The 16,103-nt window shown below is 38.8% G+C and overlaps 1 protein-coding gene across 1 annotated transcript; it reads left to right on the top strand.

The window, feature by feature from the left end:
* The first annotated feature begins 1,310 nt into the window (after positions 1 to 1,310).
* LOC124167034 lies at positions 1,311 to 11,290 on the top strand. The gene is made up of 7 exons (XM_046544805.1): positions 1,311 to 2,010; positions 3,270 to 3,545; positions 5,487 to 5,576; positions 6,287 to 6,388; positions 6,606 to 6,661; positions 8,557 to 9,992; positions 10,648 to 11,290. Exons 2-7 carry the CDS (start codon positions 3,373 to 3,375, stop codon positions 11,215 to 11,217), a joined length of 2,427 nt encoding a protein of 808 aa, XP_046400761.1. The 5' UTR covers positions 1,311 to 2,010; positions 3,270 to 3,372; the 3' UTR covers positions 11,218 to 11,290.
* Positions 11,291 to 16,103: the final 4,813 nt, after the last annotated feature.

The following is a 16,103-nucleotide window of genomic DNA, read 5'->3' as shown; positions in this document are numbered from 1 at the left end:
ATCAGCCATTGCTATTCTAACGATTTTGGAGGATTATCCTATGAGGAAGAATAATCCAACGAAAAAATCGCAGAGGATAGCTGATGCCAGTGGGAACCAAAATTATCAATGATATTTAAGTCGAAAACACACGACTGTGAAACTACATAAACTTTTCGCCAAGCGCTCCGATTGGCCTCGAGTTTGCCCTGTAGCCGTATGCTCTGGACTACTCATGACCACGGTCTTAGAATATGAGACTTCGGATGCTTTGCCCACGAATTTTACAATAGAGGATACTTGAGGGGACCTCATAATATGTTGTCGCCCACCAGTGGCGTAGCCAGGAATTTCGTTCGGGAGGGGTCCAAAACCAGGAGGGAAATGTTTTGAAAACCGGGCACTATGTAATGAGTTTTAAACTAATTTTAACACTTTTCACTGTCGAAAAAACTTGATTTGTTAAAGAAACATTTTTTAAATTCCTGATTTTTCAATATTTTGTTTTCTTTCATGAAAGACAATAATTGAGTTTTTATATTTCGGGGGGGGGGGGGGGGTCCGGACCCCCCCTGGCCACGCCACTATCGCCCACCGCGCATGTAAATGGGTTTACAGAAGTCGCCACTCGCGTCGCTGGCGGACAAATTGATCCGAGTTTCAGGGGGAAATAAGACGTAATTAGGGGTATTAATTGGAACTTATATTCATGATGATGTGATTTATCAAATTCTTGACTCTTCAACACTATTCCTTGCAATGACAAACACTGTACTGCAAAACATTGGAAGAAAGTGGATCGCACTGCACGCATCACCGCTCTGCGGACATTTTTGAAAACCGATTAAAATGCGGCCGAAGCATCAACAGAAATCAACGTTCTGAGGGACGGAATTGGGCCGCCTCTATGCAGTCCTCTTGGCTTCACGTGACGGAGATCGCGATGTATCCTAAGCATCTGGCAACAAGACGAACTCACGGTAAATCGGAGCGCTTTGCTGAAAGTTTCTGTAGTTAAAAAATGGTGCGTTTTCGACGTAAACAAGATCAGTAATTTTGGTTTCTGATGGCATCGGTTCTCTATGGTAAAATTTTCGTGACAATTCTTCTATACCCTGTAAATTGTCCGGTAATAATCAGCTTCATTTGTGCATTAATTTCAGAAATTGAAATTTGTTAAAATGAATCATTGATGATAGGTAAGAAAATGTGTAAACAAGCTTTGACACATTATCTATAAAAATGCACGCGGTAGTATTGTTTATCATGGTGCGTACATTGAATCATTTTAGGATGCTCATCTATGAGAGCTTCAAAAATAAGGGATGATACCGGGCTGTCGCAGTCGTGATGTTCAAATTTATTAGAATTGGTATTTTATCACGGTTTAGCGGAAAAATATTTTTTCTGTCACTAGGTATTAGTTTTTAGAATTCGATCTTTTTCCCGCAGGATAATATTCGGTCGTTGCATCAATACTGTTACCTTGTCGAAAATACCAAAATTTATTTTGTAGTGAGATGATTTACGTAAAATCGTTAATCGTCTAAGTAGCGAAAATCAAGGAAATTCGTGGAATAAAGCTACGAGACGGGTTCGTTTGGACAATTTAGTTTTTTCTCGTTAAGTTTTTTACTTGAGTACTGGCCGCTATTATCCTATCCAATGCGCTACGGTGAAATCTCAGTGTTTAAAAAAATACCCCTTCCTACCGGTTTCAAATGCGTCTGTTTTTGATAACGCAAATATTTTAGGTGGCAGAGAGTTTCTCAATAAGACTATTAACTTCGCCAGTAATTGTTAATTTTATGCGGCCTATATATTATTCTTAGGTGAGAATTTATTATGCTGTGTGAAGTTTTCGTATTTAAAAAATGATTTATTTTCCGTCGCACGCAAGATCTAAAAATGAGCAGTGAGCGAATTCTCGGCCATGAAGCCGTGACCATTGTTGGAGATTACCGTGGTTACCCACTATTTCGGCCTCCACTTTTCGGAATCATCCATCAAAATTTGCAGTAGTTATTTCAAGTGAGTAAAACATATTTCCAAAGTTTGTCCCATGTAGTTTTAAAATGGTATTATGAAAAGTATGTTTACGGAAATTAATTAAACTAAGAAATGCGCAAGAAAGAGCACCGGCGTCATATTAAACTGAAATCCCAAAATTTATGATCGCAGCGATTCAGCCAAATGCTCATTCCTGAACGTCACTTAATCGATGTTCGTTTTGCAAAGCGCTCTTCATCCTTTTTATTATTAACATTTAAGTTAATTAAGCCTCCCGAAAAACCTGGTCTTTAACTTTTCTTGAAAATCGTAATTCGAACCGTAAAATGAGCGAACTCGAGAAAAATCGTAATAAAACTTTTTCGCATATTTTATCGGGGAATCTGCGAAGGAATTAAATGTGTTATGTATCGAAATGGAATTTTTTTTATTGAGTTACGAACTAAATGATTGCGTGAAAGATCTTTCCTGGTGTTTTCAAAGTTTATTTTATTTTTCCCCGTCGCCCATAATCACCAAGTGTGCAAGGTTTGCTACCATTCGTCTTGATAATCATTCCCGTTGCGATTTGATGGGTAAGTTCCAAATTCGACCGTAAAATTTCGCAATCACGTCAGAATTTGGCGCAATTGTGACCCAGCATTGCTAAAAAAAATATTCGTTTCCAACATTTTTGGAATTAATTGCTGCGAGCCGTGAATTTCACCATTCAGAAACATTGTGCAGTTGGAAAGTTTTGTTCTTTCGGATAAATATTCCTTGTTTTATCTTCGAGAGAAGATTTTATTTCACCAAGTTACAGTAGATAAACGTTTTTACTGCGAAAGAAAAATTTACATTGAGCCGACAACACTTTGAATACTGTCTACTGATAGTCATAATTTTTGTGTGCCGTTCTAAAAAATACTTTCCCGGCATTTCAAAACTGTAATAAAGGTGAAGAGCAGTACTTGAAGACTAATTGATCGATATTGGTCAGTAAAATTCTCTGCTAGTAGGAATAACCGCCATAAATGTCCTATCATTAATCACCATTTTGCAATTTTATATATTTCAATCGCAGATTTTGGATCGAAAAATCGGATTTCTCTGTGCGTTTAGTTCTTGAGTAAGCCTTAGAAAATCGAAAACGCTGTTTTTTCGATAGTGGAGCCAGTTATCTCCACTATCACGGCAACCCACACTACTGAGTTGCTCAAAGGAGAGGCGTAGATGCCAGGATAGTTTGCTGCAAAGTTTCATCATTCTTGATTTTAACATTCCATTTTCTTCCTCACTAGGACAAAATTTTAGTGGTGACTGCCAAAAAGTAATTTGATCAAGTCTGGTCATACATCGAAAATAATAATCTCAAGAAAGAATCCAGAGCAGACCACCTAAAAGATGGACACCCCATACTCAAACAGACCAACCACCCCTTCTAATCCAAAGTCTGTGATGGAGATTATTATACCTCCAATATTCGAATTCAGAAAACCTCCTCCCTCCAGGGCACAATCAAGGGCAAATCTTACAAGGGAGGAATATATAAACATCTTGGCTCAGCCTCAAGTAAGGTAAGTTTTTATTCATAATCATTTAATTATGCTGATTGAGAATAACTTCAATTCAGCGCATGTAGTTGACGCTTCTTAGTGAATGTAATAAAGTATTTTCAAAATAAGGGCAATTGGCTCAAGGAACTGAATGTGATAGTGGTGCCTTACTGGCAAAGACTTACACATAGAGTTTTTGGTAAGAAGTAATCACAGAGTTATGTAAACATAACATTTTGGTTCATTTCTTTCCTTTCCTTTGTCCAAGAGAAGGGTTAGAAATTTTTATACGAACTCAGGTTTTTCTGGCATGTTGCGGAATGTGCACTTAGTCCATTTGCAAATATATGAGTTGCATCATTTATCTCTCCTCATCTCTTGGGTTTTGACTTTGTTGCGATGCCAAGATTTTTATTTTAATTAGGCCTATGGCTAACCTATCGGGATGAATAATGTGATTGCTCCATGAAGGACTTTTTAGTAAACTATCCCTGGTTTTACTATTGGAACTGAGATTGCATACACCAACTCAGTCCAACTTGGTAAATGAAGCATTCCAAACAAGACTGGTCTGCAAGAAGGCTGAGTTGACACACCTTCAAAACCAGCCTGAATTCTCAGCTTGAACTCAAAGAAGTGGTTTATGCATTAAATTGATCCAGTTCAGTGGCGAATTGTGATCCCTATTTGTTATCTTATGGAAATATATGTGTAAATAATATGTAATAAATATGAGAAACCACGGATTAACTCAACTTGATAGAAAGATGCAATATGGAATGAGGAGGTAACCTGAAGGAGGTAAAAGGAAGAATTGATTGGTAAAAATCAATATTTTAAATTTATGCCAGTAAACGTACCCTGTCGGCAAACAACATGCCCAGCCTGCTCTTCTTTCTATTTTCAGGCGGCTCTGTGTTGAGGCTAACGTGAGATCAGTTGGGAAACGTAGAGTATGTTGGGTAGTTAACTCTTGGGCTGTGGGAGTTCACGATTTTAGCTGCCAGCCAGTGCAGGAGAGACCCCCTGTGTAGGTGGCACCCCCTGCCACAAGGGCTGCTCTGGTTTAGAGTTTAGCCTCTTAGCGATCCTTATGGTGAGGGAAAGTACCCAAATACAAGATATCCAGGTAGCCATAAAAATTTTGGATAAATACTGCAGTCAGCGTGCAAACCGTATAAAAATGTTCCCTCACTCTTAAGGGTTAAAAAAAAGTAAATCTGACAATCCTCATCTCTATTAGTCTGGTATGCACTAGAGGGGGACAATGTGCACTTTGTGTTCAAAAAGGGTGGTGAGGATTTTTAAGACATGAGCATGAACATGTATGGGCTGAGGGTTTGGGAATGCTCAGCCTGTTAAAGAGGAAGCAATGTCTGCCTGTGGCATCGTGCTTACTATGTATACCCATGTTAAAACCTGAGGCTCGCGGAGATAGTAATTCGGGGGTATCAATCCTGTTTCATTCAAATGAATTTGGATTTGAAAAAATATAGGATTCAAAGATAAGAGAGGATTCAAACTTGAAAACCTTTACGAAAAGGGTCAGAGCCCATTCTCTTTGGGCGACTACCTTGTCACAGTGTTTCATGTTCCAATGACGGCTAGAGCTGTGCTACTGGCAGGACAATTATTAATTACTGTTGATGTTGTTATACAAAAGACACATTTGCGATGGACATGGGAAACCCTTCCATCTATTTCATGAAAACATGGAGCAGGATCAAATGAGCCTGGAAAAACTTTGCCGTTGGAATTACAACGTTATGCTGTATGTGTTTGATGGATATGAGCCGGCAACAACCGAAGCAGAAGAACAAAATGGCATAGGAGAATGGTGACTTTGTTTGTGACATGGAACAGATAAATCTTCCTCCATTCATGCCTAAGATATAGGGTCAGATTATTTATATCCATCTCTTAGACCTCTGTTAATTCTGTAAATGAAATATTTTTTTCCAGGCCAAGGTTGAGTGATGTGTACATTATACACCATACAGAGGTAGTGCCTATTTCACCCCGGATTGAGGAATTAGCTAAACCCAATTTAAGGTAAAGTGATAATTATGCCCTTACATATATATTAATGGTCATTTAATTAGTTACATCTATTGGAACCATCCCTTAGCATTTAATATGTCATACTTTAACTTTATGCTTGACCTGTTAAATTTTCCTTAAAATGTTTGATAGAAGGAATATGATTCTGCTTCTTCATGTGCCATAATGCTATAAAGTATGGTGAAATAGCACATCACACAGTGCTCAAGTGATTTTATTTTTAGATTCTAACCCTCAGATAGCATAAGCTGTGTGTGCTAATGTTGTGATCCTAAATAAATTTCAGTTTCAATTGACTTCTTGTTACTAAACTTTTTTTTGCAACAGTCATGTGTAATTGAAATAACAGGCATGGAAAGCGAATAGTATCCTCGCACTCCCAAGCTTTGCTTGAAATTTGGCCCTAAAATAAGAGAATAAAATTGATATCAGTCCGCACTGAATACGAATGAATGTGATTATTTTGAACATTATATTGTGTTAACAAGTTTACCAGCCTTGATGGCGGCAGAGTAAAGTCCTTGCCTGCCACACAAGAGGTCACAGGTGCGAGTCCCACCTGCGTAGGTTGCGTCTATCCAGGGCATGAATGTTCGTGCATGTTTGATTGTTAAGTTGAAAACCTGCTGTGAACGGTCAATGGTGCTGTTTTTGGTGGTGCAGGAATAAATAAATAAATAACCATTTACGTCAATTTACAGATATGTGAGAGGTCTACTGCTTGAAATGGAAGAAATATTGAGTCCAGAAATTGTTGAAAGGCTGAAGAGGCTTTTGAATGAAGACGTTAGATCTATTTATCAGTAAGTTACTACTAATGTACATCTATTTATCAGATAGATTTTTACTTATTGATGTAAACCAGGTTAAATAGTTGTATTTGAATATATTTTATGCTTGATGATAAATTTTAATGGTTTCATTATGGTGTTGCTTGTTTAGCTAGCTGTTATATGTCATAGCTGCAACACATGCTGAACTTCAGATTGTATAATCAACATTCTCTTTAATTTTTTTTAGGGAAGCCGATGAAATATCTAAGCGACCTCAAAGGCCTCCCACACGATCACCAGGAAGTAAGATTTATATTTATATTATTTTAACCTTCCTTAGTAGCCCATAAAATTTAGATCCGGTATTCATGAGACCCTTTTGAATATTTGATGACGAACAAAAATCCTTGACGTGTGAGGTTGTATAGGGTACGGAATCAGCACTCCTACCTTAAATGTGTGATACTTACACTCTTACAGCTACATCTGGAGTCCCTCACTTATCCTAGCTTAACTGCCACACTGCGTAGAGTTTTCTGAAAGTATCAATGACCTTATATATCCTCACCTTGAAAACTGTCCATCACGTCAAAATGGCATTATTAATAAAAGAACGAGTGAAGAGGTTGTTTATGATGACCTGAATTTGACGTAGGATTTTTTCAAATTAATGCAAGAGCACGCAAATTGTAGTTTTATTTCTATTACGAACACAAAAAAATTCCAAATCTCTACTTACAGCTGGAATGATAATAATAATTTGTACAAATATTCTGTGATTATTGAATATCTACGTTTTGATATGGAGACTAATAATTTAAAACGAAACAAGTTCGGCTATCTTTAAAGTAAGGAAATTAACCGTCAAAACATGATGTACACTTTGATGGAAATCAATATCTAAGTCTATGAAATCAACATGAGATAGTTTCGTCCTCACTGAGGAACTTAGGTTATTTGCTGAGAGTAAGTAAGTGCTTTAGCACAATAAAACCACAATTTTGCTACACTTTGGCTCTTGTAAGGAGCAGATTAGAATATTGAATCACAAGCAAGAATTGCAAGAATTTGCTAAAGATACTAGTATGCACTCTAGAAAATCGAACATGTTTGGTTCTGAGTCTGAATATATAAAATGTGCAAGGACATGTTGTAAATGAAGGTATTTGGTAAAGTTTGTACTACTTTTATGGTTGTGATATGTGATGCATTTATGGTTTTTCCTGAAATTGATTATTGCTTTTGAATAAACTAAAATCATTAAATCAGTGAATCCATTGCAAGTACTACCCAGATCCTAAGCCCTCCACAGAAGCAAGGAAGTCCTTCTCAGTAACCTCAAGGATGTTTAATTTTCTGGACAATAATTTCTCTCTCTGCTCTGATCTTAACTCACATAAGATATGGAAGTTGTTTAAATAAACTAAAAGCCAAATTTGAAAATTTTCCCTAGAATAAGATATGGAAAGTATTTAAATTATTTAAAAAGCCAAACTTGAAAGATTTCTCCAGGAATGATATCTAGCACAAATATTTCAATGTCACCATGCATATTTTTTTAATACACCCAAAACCTTAGCAGTGGTGAGGATAAGATTGTCAACTGTTTTTCAAACCCCAAGGCTTTGCCTGCATCAGTCATGTCTGTCACATTCACTCTGCATTACTCCACCGTGAGCCATTTTTTTCATGTGGTGGACACAACCAGTAGTCCCCTTTACAACCAGCTGGGTTTTAAAATGGGGGTCATGGGATGGCCAGACCCCAGTAATTGATGGAAAAATTGAAAAGATGGTAATGTTTCAGGTGGCTCTCCAATGAGCGTTTGTATTTCTCCAGCTTAGCAAGCAATGTTTAAAAATAATGGATGAATATGTATCTAAAGGCCACTTGTCTATGCATATTATATCAGGATCAGATCTCAGATGAATTATCACTGAGAGGTATTGCCTACCACCAAGGTGCTATGAAAAGTAAAAAGCCTCTCCCAAAACAACTATGCATGTACCTTAATCCACTCCTGGACACAGCCTCTCTCACAAATGAATCCTTATTTACATGTTTAGCACTTGATTTTATTGGCATCTCCAGTTTCTAACGTGTCACTTCCTTTGAAAGTGTGTTTTGGAACCGAACTGACAAAAATTGGAATATGTATTAATTAAGGGCCTATCCTTATTATTTATCCTTACCTGCAGGGAGGCAGAATCGTCCTTCAAGATCTGGTGCCTCTCGACCACCAAAGAGGGCTTCATCTGCTGATGGGTATGATTCTGGGACCAGGGGAAAACCCGGTTCTCGTAAAAGGCCAGGGACTGTTGGAGGAAGGCCTGAGGCTCAGGGAGGAAGGCCAGGGACTGTTGGAGGAAGGCCTGAGACTCAGGGAGGGAGCCCTGGGGCTCAGGGAGGAAGACGGGGTAAGGGTAAAGGACTGGGCTCACCTAGCTGGAGCGAGGGTCACTTCAAAAATAAAAAAGATGAATGGACGCACACCATGGCTCTTAAGCTGGCTGAAAAATTGTCTACATATGTTGAGTCAGTTGATGGACAGCTTAGCCCTACGTTCAGGAGAGAAGTTCTGGAAGAGTGTTTAAGGAAAAGATTGGACAAAATGTTTGTGGAAGCGGGTGATATCCCATCACAAGACACAGAGAAGCTTGTGGAAACTCTAGCTAAGCAGCTGGCTGTATGGATGGAGAAATTCATGCAGGATCTGGAGAATGGAGGTGATGGTGATGTATCCCTTTCTGATATTCCCACTCTTGGGTTATTCGGTGATGCTGTGAAGAAAGGAAGACTTTCAGCAGATGTTGAAGGAGCAGCACCAGGAGAAAGTGCTGCTGGAGAGGAAGGAGTGGCTGGAGAAGGTTCTCCAGATTTGGCCGCTGAGGAAGGCGATGAGAGGAAAACGGGCGAAGATGATGCTGCTGAAGGTGATGCGACCCCAGGTGAAGGGGAGGCTGTAGAAGATGGAGAAGCTGGTGCTGAAGGTGGAGAGGCTGGTGAAGGTGATGAGACCGGGGAAGCTGGTGGTGAGGATGGAGAAGGTGGAGAGCCTGAAGAAGGTGGTGAGGCGGAAGAAGGTGGTGAGGCCGGAGAAGGTGGAGAAGCTGGTGAGGGTGGAGAAGGTGGAGAAGATGGTGGACCACCGGGAGATGAGCCTCCTGAAGGGGAGGAGGGTGCTGAAGAAGAAGAGGCTGCTGAAGAGGGTGAGGCTGTTGAAGAGGTGATTGCTGAAGTAGATGAAGATTATGAGACCGGGGAAGAAGAAGAAGCCCCCACTGACCAGGGAACTGTTGGCATTACCAAAATGCCCACCACAAAAATCACTGCAGACATGACACCCACTGCTGTAGTTGCAGTAATTATCAGGGACCTGGCAAACATGCTTGAGGAAAGGTATGGTGTTGAGGTCGACTGTGAGTCAGAGGAGACGGCAAGGATAGTGTCTCTCCGTGAGCAGGAGATCAAGGCATTCCTCATGGAAAATTGCAGGAATTTCATCACATCCCTCAGTGTGGATGGCTCTCCCGAGTGGGTGATGCGAGCAATTGATGCTGCCATGGAACATCTGGCCCAATGGATGGAGAGTGTTGTGGGTGTTGCTGAAATTCGTGCCGAGGAGAGGGCAGCAGTATGTATTTCTATGGAAGTCTGTTTTTAGCTTAGTAGTCAATTATTTTGTACTCATGAATTTGATTTTTAAATTGCTAGATTATTCTCGTTAGCTACTTTTGGGAAATACTGCGTTGAATGAAAACATTTTTGCCCAACATTTTACTCCTCATAATGGGAGCAAAGAGATTTCTTGGAAATGCTCCCAGTGAGAGGGAAACGTCGAGCAGAAAATGTTTTCAACGCAGTATTTCCCAAACATAACTTACAGGATAGATGAGAGAAGCAGCGAAAATCTCATATAAACAGTCTTCGCCGTCATAATAGGTGTAGACTAATTAATTGGCGATTAAGATATTGAAAATGGTACTCCTTCAAAAATGAACAGACATTGTTGAGGTAACAATGAGTCTTCTTATTTTTGCGAATGAGTTTTGACCAATGTGAATGTCATCTATGCTGCCTTTGCGTTACTATTCAATTCCTATAATCGGTAATGTGGTAATTTTTATCCTGCATGAGCTGATTTTACTTAATTTACCAATGCAAAGGAGCAGGATTTTGAATTCCTCTTTGAATTGCAATGGAAAGAGTTTCTTTTCATAAAAGATCACCTTTTCAGGAATATTACTGCTTATTGTTCATGTATTAATTTGTTTGTACCTCATCTACAGAATGAACCTCCTGCTGAAAGGCCTCTAACTGCGGAAGAGACTGGACAATGGGTTGGAAGATTAGAAGATGGAGTGAATAAGGCCCTTTGCTGGGTGAACTGGCTTAAGGATGCTGTTGATGCAGCTGAATTGCGAGGCATGCAGTGTATGCGGCGTAAAATACCTTTCTCTCAGCATGTTCCCAAGGATATGACGTGGAGGTGCTGTACGGAGAAAGTTAATCCTAGATTTGGTAAGGGATCATGGAGGAGGGAGGTATGTAATCGGGGCAAGCAGTTTTTAGAGATGAAGAAAAGCTTCACCGATGCAACTGAGAAGTGGAAAATAGAAATTGCCTCTGCAACTGTGTTAGGGGTTAAAAGACCCAGCTGCTCCTCAAACCAAGATAAAAGGCTCAGCAGTGTCTCAAATCAAGATAAAAGGCTCAGCAGTGTCTCCAATCAAGATAAAAGGCCCAGCAGGGTCTCATATCAAGATGAGAGTCCCAGCAGTTTCTCAAGTGGAGATAAAAGGCTTAGCAGTGTCTCAAATAGAGAGAAAAGGCTTAGCAGTGTCTCAGGCCAAGAATAAGATGTCCATTACAGATTTTGACAGTGAAAATATATTTCTGTATCTTGGAAATAAAATGACTAAATGTGCTTAATCATTGTTTTTTTCATATAAAAAGCTGGAACCTTTTCAAGTTTAAGGCAAGACAGAATTCAATAATTATTGAAATGGCTCTAAAAAGCAATAAATGGGTAATGAATGATAGGGAATGATTTAGCTCTCATAAACCTCACAGTTTGGATAAAGGTAACTATTTTGACTAAATCTAATATGGAGACGACTCGTGAGGGCTAGGCAGGTACAGGGGAAGCAAGGAATTAAGGCTACGAAGGGTTTTAGGTGCAACCAATATTGGGGAGTCTAGAATACCCACCAGCATAAGCAGGAGGTGCCCGGGGCCCTATCCCAGAAATATTTTAAGAGTTTCAAAATGGTGAGTTTACAGCTTTCTGAGGAATATTTTATTAATCCTTAGACTATTCTTTAAGTAATATTAATCCAAGTAAGTAAAATGGATTAAATTTTAAAATTTCTCCACGCTCTAAGGGGGGGGGGGGTTATCTCCAAAACCCCATTTCTGCTTCACCACTGGGCAGGTAAATAATGTATCTCAGTGATAAGTAAATGATAAATAAGGAGCATCCCAATGAAGAAATTGAGGCACTTTTGCAGTGACTTTATTTACTGGAAAGTAATAATATGAAATCTGACAATTCACTGAGGCCCTTGCATGTGCATTTGTTCCATCAACCAGCCCATGGCCCTTAGGTCTCTCTGTTTATACCCTTGAATTGCATTGGGGAAGACCCTAAGGAATGCGTTTATATTAGGACCCTAGTTCAATATACATATTTATTAAGTTTTCAATCATAATACAAGTAAAATAATGAGGAGACCCCTATTTTTCCAATTTTTTATCCATGGCATTTTTTATCCTCAAGTTATTTGAAAAGAAATTTGACGATGCAGCATCGTTAACCCTTTTGATAATAAGGTGATGATGTCACGATCTTATGCTGAGGGATTCGCTGCTTCTCAGCCACTCCTTGCAACAGTCTAGTGTGGTTTGTTGTTGTACACTCTCTTGCAAGCGATTCCTCTCCATGAAAGTTTTCCCTGAATGAGAAAATGCATCAGAAGGCTAATTTCATCACCAACTCATGAAATGAGAGTGGCCATTTTTGCATTTTCTTATTTTAAACTTGAGAGAATGGCAAAATGTGGAATTTTTTTCACATTGAATTATGTACTGATTTTAGATTTTTGGGTGTAAATGAACAAACTGATAGCATAAAAACTTCAATGACCTCTCCTAATGGAGCAGTCATCCAAAAAAGACAGTCAAAAGTGATGGATAATTTATTCACGATAACTTTCTTTGCAATTTTTACTTTAGTTAGTTGTTGCGGCATATTTATCAGCATCCTTTGCCCCTTTACATTCAAAAACTATTTGTTTTGGGGGTGGGTAAGGGCAGAAAGGGAATTCTAGCCCTTTCCATCCAGCAATTATGAGAGGAGAACGTTTTCCCTGCTAAAAGTAGAATAAGAATATTTAAAATCTCTGTATAGGGCTCTTTTTTTATTTTATTCAACATAAGTGTCCTTACTATTTTCAAGTACATAATATTGTACAACACTTTGGTTGGCACTAAGTTAAGTTACGGTTTGATATGTAGGGGTGGTGCCCACAAAACGGCATTGAACCCTGCAGTGGTACTTCAAAAAAAGTTAATTAGAATAATTGCCAACAAAAATCGTTTTGAGCCTTCTTACCCCCTATTTGTTAGTCTTAAGTTATTGCCATTAAAGTCCATGTTTGTTTATTAAACTTTAAAGTTATTTTTTTTTGCGAAGTGGTAGTTTACCAGCAATTTCTGGAACCGAGCATGGTTATAACTTTGGAATTGGTTATAACTTAACGTAGGAATGTTAATTTTCTAGTTCCTAAGCCTAATCTTTTTTTATTTAAAAGATCATTTCTTTATTTGGGGCTGAAGATTTTTAATAAATTACCTTGTTTGATCAAAGAGTTAAAGAGTATAAATAAGTTTTGTAAAAAGACCAAAGATTGGTTGTTATCCCATGATAATATAAATGATTTTTTTTGATGTTTGTGAATAATATACAAATTATTATATATTATTTTTACATTTTTGTGAAAGGAGGAAAAAGGAGTTTATTTTGTTCTGTCCATATATTATACTTTGCTCTTGTTTATTGTAAGTTATTGTCACATATATGTTTCATAGTGATAATGTTTCAAAAAATTATATATACTTTCTTTTTGTTTTCTGGTCTGCCTTGAAATTGATTTTTAAGATGGTAGCTCCCATGCTGGTTTTTTTAACCATTGAAGCTACCTAAAGCTCCATTAACCTTTTCGAGCCGAGCTCCTTCGCGGGAAGTTCCTTTTGGCTCTACGAAGGGTTTGAGATTTTCTTTTTTGCCCCGTACGGAGTTTTTTTTCGGCTCGGGACTGACCAGGTAGTCGCTTCCTCCCCTTAATGACCTTTCCTAGTGGGGATAATCCTCGACCCTTTTCCCCAAGAGCAGCCCATCCCGGCGTACTTTTGCGGTCAGTTAATTGTTACCAGTGCAATTTTAATTTTTTTAAATTGTTACTGTTGCATTAAATGTCAGTTCATCAATGTATTCCTTTCATTTTGCAATGCCTGTAGAACTTTTAAACGAAGTTCTACGGTTATTTTTAGGGTTTTCAGCAAAACGGCATTATATCATAGACCAACAAATACTTTAAAGGGAATGAAATCTTTCAATGTTCCTTTCAATATTATTTTAAAGCAAATTTGCTTGTATAAATATAAATTCATATTACGCACGAAATAAGAAAAAATACAAAACACTGTTTCTAGAATAAATTTCCCATCCTTCTTTTGCATCCGGGCTTTGGACCGGCAATAGCGAAGTTAAAAATTTTTATGTTTTTTTTATTTAAACTTTTTTTTACTATTAATTTTTTAAATCTTTTTATATTTTTGTGTTACATAAATCATTTGACAGGTGCACTAATAATTTTTTTGAGTGTGAAATATTTGAAAGCAGGGTGCCACACACAGTCCTACATCGCATATAGCACACATGTAACGCGACTCTCTTCTTCTGCCACTCTTGCTACACACCACACACTTCCTTGCAAGCGATTTTAATGTTGAAGAGTCAGATGTGTGGGAAGGGAAATGCATATCGGTTAGCCTAGTTGGTAGATCTTGCTGTGATCTTCTTCCTTTAGCCATTCTGTTTTGCCTGAGGTATGTTTCCAAAATCTCCCGAATAAGGTTGAGCTGGAACTTTTCTATCGGTATCCTTTTTTTCCATAGGAGAATACTTACACCAATATACTCTTGGGTCTTCCAGTTGGAGGATGATAAGTTTTTCCTAGAAAACATTAATGCGCTAATGTGTCCCGAAATAAGCCCGTGAGGGGCACAAAGCAGACCACCTGGATCCTGACCAGAGAAGCAAGATATGAGAGTAATTACCTGGGTGGTGCAGTTCTCTTTAATTCATGGTATGGGCTGCATCGCACAGCAGGGTTCCACAGAAACCATCCCTGGTATAGGTAGCGGAATGCGTACAGATAGTTAACGGCTAAATTTGAATACACGCCAAGAAAATTTTGAAAAGAAAATGAGCTATTCCGAGAAGAGTGAGGTTATCACCTTCCACGTAAATATTTCAGTAGGAGAATACTTACACCAATATACTCTTGGGTCTTCCAGTTGGAGGATAATAAGTTTTTCCAAGAAAACATTTATGCGCTAATGTGTCCCGAACTAACTCTGTGAGGTGCAACCTGACCAGAGATCCAAGATATGAGAGTAACTACCTGGGTAGAGCAGTTGTCTTTCCTGCAATGGTATGGAATGCTTCTCACAACATGTGTCTACGTAAAACATTCCTTATCATACATTAAATTTACGAATTTTTAGGATATGCATTCATCGGTATTTATAGGGAAATTCGTTTATAATACCTTTGTATTCAAAGGTTGGTAAGAGGTTATTAAAAATAGTCGCTGTAATTTTGGCTCACGACAAAGAACTGAGAGAATCATATTTAATACATTACGAGGGCTTTTTTTCATAGAAGTTAAATCGAATATTCTATCGAATTTCACCACAAATGTACATCTAGAATGTAGCTAACAAAATAACGTATATTTTTAGATGTAAATCATTACAATATCGCTCCTACAAACTTGCTAGTGAGTTATAAAAATAACAATTAAACATCTAACCTTAGCGTCTCCAAAAATTGTTCTAGGTGATGATCAACTCCGTTAATATGAACGCTAGAATTCCGTTTAAAATTTAGAACCAATCAGCAGAACATACAGAATGTAATTCCTCGCATTGATTTTCAATAAATGCAACATGAACGTTTTTAGTTATTTTAACTTATAAACAAATGTGAGGTAGTGGTTTAATAACAGAGGTAGCAAGGATTATTACAGCACTCGAGTGATACTCCCTTAACAACACTCGCACCGTCTCTCTACACACATTCCGCGCGACTGACTGCGCGTCACCCTCCTTACTGGCTCTACCGTCCGAGTTCCTCGGCGTCCCCCAGAGGGGCAGCACCTGCCGGACCATTTCGAACAGCCCGTTGATGACAGTCGGCCTTTCCTGATTTCAGGGCCGTCCTCGGCCCGCTCTTGCGGTTGGCTGACCTCTTCTTCTACAGCATCGGATTCCTCTTGAATCGGCTCGTTGGCTCCCTGGTCTCCGAGGCTGCATGGGGGTGGGTTGTCATCTTCTTCTACAGCATCGGGGTCCTCTTGGATCTGCTCGTGGGCTCCCTGGTCTCCGGGGCTGCATGGGGGTGGGTTGTCATCTTCTTCTACAGCATCGGGGTCCTCTTGGATCTGCTCGTGGGCTCCCT

The sequence above is a fragment of the Ischnura elegans genome, chromosome 10, assembly GCF_921293095.1.
Source record: "Ischnura elegans chromosome 10, ioIscEleg1.1, whole genome shotgun sequence".
Taxonomy (NCBI): domain Eukaryota; kingdom Metazoa; phylum Arthropoda; class Insecta; order Odonata; family Coenagrionidae; genus Ischnura; species Ischnura elegans.
This window is presented reverse-complemented; position numbering and strand designations above follow the sequence as displayed.

Bases quoted from the DNA above. Each gene is read 5' to 3' on its own strand.
- LOC124167034 (XM_046544805.1), top strand. From the start codon at position 3,373: ATGGACACCCCATACTCAAACAGACCAACCACCCCTTCTAATCCAAAG. The intron at 6,389-6,605 runs GTAAGTTACTAC...AATTTTTTTTAG, and splicing joins GACGTTAGATCTATTTATCA to GGAAGCCGATGAAATATCTA. The intron at 6,662-8,556 runs GTAAGATTTATA...CCTTACCTGCAG, and splicing joins TCCCACACGATCACCAGGAA to GGAGGCAGAATCGTCCTTCA.